The sequence below is a fragment of the Poecilia latipinna genome, unplaced genomic scaffold (assembly GCF_001443285.1).
Source record: "Poecilia latipinna isolate Pla-1442-1.1 unplaced genomic scaffold, P_latipinna-1.0 Scaffold13, whole genome shotgun sequence".
Classification (NCBI taxonomy): domain Eukaryota; kingdom Metazoa; phylum Chordata; class Actinopteri; order Cyprinodontiformes; family Poeciliidae; genus Poecilia; species Poecilia latipinna.
The window spans coordinates 828887-834534 of NW_015112629.1; the positions used below are offsets into that span (position 1 = coordinate 828887).

General features: G+C 34.5%; 1 protein-coding gene across 12 annotated transcripts in view; it reads right to left on the reverse strand.

The window, feature by feature from the left end:
• Positions 1-3694: 3694 nt before the first annotated feature.
• Positions 3695-5648, reverse strand: part of LOC106946684 (RIMS-binding protein 2) — a 72606-nt gene continuing 70652 nt past the window's right edge. For all 12 annotated transcript variants that reach the window (XM_015031236.1, XM_015031253.1, XM_015031244.1 and 9 more), the window contains one exon: positions 3695-4443. In XM_015031236.1, the coding sequence (XP_014886722.1) occupies positions 4210-4443 (234 nt within the window). In that variant the 3' untranslated portion in view covers positions 3695-4209. The remainder of the gene's footprint in view (positions 4444-5648) is intronic.

Sequence of the window (5648 nt, forward strand, 5' to 3'; positions counted from 1 at the left end):
CCATCTATAACGACTTCTCTTTTTTCACAAAGCAAGCACGTACGGTGGACTGGTACATGTGATTTCAAAGGACACCATGGAGAATGCTTGGAGTCTTTTACACAGAGAGGAACTTTCAGTGCAATTTAAAAATAAAAGGCTGTTGAAAAAAAAATCAAGTAAAAACATTTAGAAATTATCTACAAATGGATCAAAGTACAAAAGAGCTACAGCGTTTGGAGACACTACACCCGTTCACAGGTGAATATTTTGGTTTTATGACTGTCTTGTTTGAGCATTTCTGACAGATTAGACTTGAAACTGTACAAAGAAAAACGGAAATTTGACACCAGTCAAATTCTTTCTGTGGCCAATGCATTCCAGTAACAATGTGGAGAAAGAATGAGAAGCAGAACCCTGATGAAAACAATAAGCTCTTTCAAGTGCAACCACAAATACAAAACAAAGACAAACCTGGTAGATGGTAAAGTTTTCTTCAATTAAAGCTGTGACTCAATCCTTTTTTTCTTTTTTCTCTTTTTTTACCAGGAGTTCAGTTTTTGAGAACAACTTTTCATCTTCATGATGGAAAATTGTTTATACAGCATGCAGAGCAGTTTCTTGAGAAATCCATATTATTAAAAAAAACAAACAAAAAAAAAAAAACTTTTCACTATATTTTCGACAAATAAATGCATAATGTCTCGATAAAAATCAAAAACTGAGGTAGGACAATGGTTTAATCTGTGTTTTGTATTAAGCTGTCTTTCCATCAAAAGTAACAAAAAAACCAGGATTTTAATATTTCTTAACGTGGTGTTTCTGCAAATCTATGCTAATTTACATGACTGTCAGATTATCAGATGTTATTGGATTTGAATTTACAAATGTGATCTGAGAAGGAAATTAAATGTTGGGCTCAAATGTTATGAATTCATACAGCGCCCTCGATGTGTTGTGGCACCAAGGTTTTTAATGTTTGTTTTATAGTGAAAAAATAAAAAAAATAATCTTTCATTGCTGGTGCACTGTTTGTTCACTTCATCAGAAAGTTAACTTCAAATGGATATTTCAAGAGTTCATATTTATATCTGGGATATGATTATGACATTCATTAAGCGAGCTCTGTCATATTTTCTTTTTTTTTTTCTTTTAGCAACTCTTCAAAGTGAGGAAGAGAAGAAAATACTCCATTCAGGAGACGTGCACTGGTCTTTTTAAATCATTAAATGAATGGCTTCAGAAAAGTGCCTGAAGTTGGCCTTATCTACAATCAGAGTGATAATTTAAAAAGTTGAAAACAACTGTGAGTTTGATAAAAAATAAATAAAATAAAAAAATCTCCAACCGAGGATATACATTTCTATTTCCAACATGCACAGTGAGGCGGGAAAAAATAAATAAATCTCAAAATTTCACACTGTCAGAGCAGTGAAAAAGTGTATTCTGTGTGAAACTATAATAATGAAATACATTTATTTGTTTTTATGCTTTTTACATATCTTTATCAAGGGTGCCTATAAATTTCGAGGTCATTGTACGCCTGAAAATGTTTATTGGCCTGCATCCTTTTATGAATAGAGATCACAGGAATTGATCTCTGGTTATTTTGTACCAGATTCTTAAGTAATCGCATTTGTAAGCTTCCTTACATGTAATTTGGTGTAGTATACTCTTCAATGTACCTTAAGTGCAAGTAAAACAACTAGGTCATACAAAACTCAGAGCAAATGAGTCCATATTTCTTCAGACATGATGACGAAATCAAAGGGCAATGCATGCCTTGAATTTTTTTTTGTTAATTTATAATTTTTTTTATGTGGTTTCTGTGTCCCACTCACTGTATATGTGCGCAGTATCAACAACAGTGCATTCAAAGAGAGTAGCAGAATATTACTATAGAAATAAAAAAAAGGTCAAAGTAAAAGTGCAAAACACAAAATGTATCACACGTCCACAGGCACACGAACTATGTCTTTATCCAATCAGAGAAAACATCCACTTTGTGCAATAAGAAGATAGACACAGAATTTTCTATTGAACTAGGCGTTTCATGACAGGTTGACAGCAAAGACAAAAAAAAAAAAACTCCTGTAATTTATTTATCCTAGAAGTGACAAAGCACAGGCAATCAGTCGTGAAACAAAAACCTGTCGTAAGTCAGTCTTGTAATAAAACAAGGAACGTCGTGCTCGTGTTTCAAAAAGGCCACTGAGACGGCTGCGCTCGCCCGGCGTTTAATGCCCTGATGCCAATCCGCTGTCGTTTTGCCAAATTTCCTTCATCGTTTGAACAGGCTTTGCTTCTGAATGCAAGCTCGGTACAAATAAAAGTGTCTCCTTTCCCATTATATGCTACCACATCTCTAAAACATTGCATTAAAAAAAGATTACATTTTGCAGTCAGCATTGCTCCACAGAACGCATAATAATAGTGTAATAGTGTAATAAAGATTTCCTCTAAAGGAACAGGAGCAGATGTTCTTTCCTGGTGAAAAGAATAAATTTAGAGTTTGGCTTGATTCACCCTCTATGGTACACATTATGCTCCTAGTTTTATATATATATATATATATATATATATATATATATATATATATATATATATATATATATATATATATACATAAAAGATAAGCATTTATTGTTTTTTTATAATAATTGAAATAATTTAAGAATCCTTTGAATGTAGGCAACACTGGACTGTCAGATTGCACAGGGGGAACAAAAACATAGGATTTAACATAATTTACTTCATGAACATAATTAAAATCCTAAATGGTTTCCATGGCTTATAATACAAGTCATTTCATAAATAAATCAATATAAAAACTGAATGAAAGAGGTTACAAATCTGTGCCATAAGTACACTACCCTGTACTTTCACCTTATCTACAGTAGCAGCATTATATTTCTTACTCTCATCCTTACCAGTCTTTTTTTTCCTTGCATGCCTTCTCATATAGCATTTTTATCACTACTTGTTTAACTGTAGTGTTTATTTATTTATCTAAGGATCCCCATAATCTTCGTGGGGTCCACAAATATTATCTATTCTTCCTACAAGAGGTACAGAATAAGACTGGATTCATTTGGTAAACTAACCAAAATGCATGGACATTCTCATTAAATAAAGATGGACAAAGTTCACTGTAATAGTAGAATATGGCTGACAAATCATAAAAGTAGCCCAAACTTTGTCTTAACCTGACATCTTTTGCTGCTGTCGAGCAAAAATCCTGCATCCATTTTTGTCTTTTTGTTTCCTTGTGAAAATCAACTCTATGGATCACATCTGCATGTGGTGTCTCTAATAACTTTCTGTTAAGGTATCGAAAACTGTGACTTTGATCAGAGAGCATAAAACTGACATTTTGACATTTTATTTTTGACATTTCTAAAAGGTTCTTCCAGTTTGAGAGATGCAAGGATTTTGTCTGACAGCATCATATCAAATCAAGATAAAACAACTTTGACATTACCTAACTACACACTACTACTAAGTTTGCATGCAGCCACAGTGATCCTATAATAATTTGGAACTTAAAGTAACATTATGCAATTGACCATGATGGGACATTGTGTCCTTACGGCACCAGACGTATTTTTGCAAGTTAATTTTATAGCAAATAAACTGCTTTTAACTGTTAAAAACTAAGGTTTTATGCCTGTTAGTGTTAACCTCCCCCCCGCCCCCCCCCTGGAATGAATGTAGATGTCTTGTGGGGCAAAAATAGTGAAACTCTTTCCTTTTAAAAACTGATAAAAATGGTTGGAAAATGGCAAATTAAAGAACTGTCACTGATTCCTTGACAATGCCCCTCGTTTTTAAAGTACTGAACCATTCAAGAATACTTTTTCTACTTGAGAAGACTATGGTACCATAGAGGGTTAAAAGTAAATGAAACAGTATAAATGCATGTCATGAAAATCCTAGTTTTTCACTTTAGATAAAGCATCCCTTAATCTGAAATACAGTAATATCACAGTAATATGCGTTTGTTTTTGAAAGTCACTTCACTCTTGATTTTGGCACTCCACTGTACAAAATTCATGTGTTTTCTATCCAGCACTGAACATATTTGTATCGCCTGATAGGCTCACGCAGTCAAGGAGGCGAGTCACATGCCCACTCTGTAATGTCCTGCCATATCACAGCTGATTGTATAGATGCTATGCACAGAGCCCCGCAGATACATGGATAGGATTTTTATGCTGTTAAATATTGTCATTATTGTTGCTTCACAGGAGACAGTCTCTTCAGCAGTTTCTTTCCTTTGGAGAGTATTCCTTTCTTCTTCTTGTTTGCCAGGTCTTGGGGGTCCCTGGGGTCCAGCGGAACATGGCGAGCCCTCGGAGGGCTGAGCGGTCTCATAGTTCCTGGAAGGAGGGGGCGGACGATTGGGGACGGCGCCCGGACAGGGGTTGTAATGTTGTTGGCCGTGTCTGTGTTTTCTGCAGTGACCTGAGGAGATAAGTGATGGGGAGGTTTGGAGGCAGGGCGGGAGGGGCAGCATATTACAAATGAAGCAAGTATTTATGTTTTTTTTTTTGTTTGTTTCTTATTTAAAAGGCTATGAAAAGTTATAAAAAAAAAATAAAATAAAAAAACACAAAGGGATTGTCTGCTTTTTGAATTTTGATTGGAAGTTTCCAATCATAACTAAATTTCTAACAATCTAGCATTGTAGAGGATCTTGAAATAAAAACACTAAGTGCAAATGATGAAACAGAACAAAAAAAGAAACCATTGGTTGGTAACAAAGAGCATCTTGAAATTTTAATTCATTTTCTCAAGAATGTGCAGAGCTTAAATTGTTTAATTTGCTTTCGCACCACTACTGCTCATGTGCAGAAAATAAAAAGGAATAGTCACAAATGAGTTAAATGACTATGAAATGCAAAATTTTCAAAATAAATGCACACATAGGAGGCATTAGGTTTTATTTAGGGAACAATACTTTTAATTCCAGTTAAGTATGTAAATACAGTCATAACTGATAAGTTAGAATATGTGTTTCAATGAGGTTTGTCCTATTAAATGTATCTTTTGAAAATAATAATCTTTTAGCGGCTATTAATCATAATTTTCTTAAAGCCCAAATTTCTAAATTACATTTTATTTTTATTGGTCATAACTAATATTTTCACTTAAACAGAAAATCATCACAATTAACCAAAGTAAAAACTTGAAAATATAAGTCTGTGTAAGAAATGTATATTCTGTTTCACCATTTTTTTTTTTATTCAAATTTACTGAATTAGTCAGAAAGCTAGGCCAGACTGTTTTTTATTTTATTTTAAAATCCAAACGGCAAATTTGCTGATAGAGATGTACGTGAGTAAGTGCTTGCTGCAATGACTGCAAGGTGCCGAGGTCCAGCGACTGAGAACATTCTCAAACAGTCGCCCTTCCATCACCATGTTTGACCTTTGGCGTTTGTCCTGATATGTCATACTTGGTTTTCAAGAGACCAAATGCAGGATGAACAGATACCTTGGCTCAGGTTTTGGGGCCTGTTAACGTCTGCTATGTGTCCAGAGTGATTCAAATCACTGAGTTCTCCACCTTCCTCCCACAGATGGAAAACATGACCGTTAGGTTAATTGGTGTCTGTAAACTGCCCTTGAAATGAGTGTGTGTGTCATTTGTGTGTCTCTGGGTTGTTA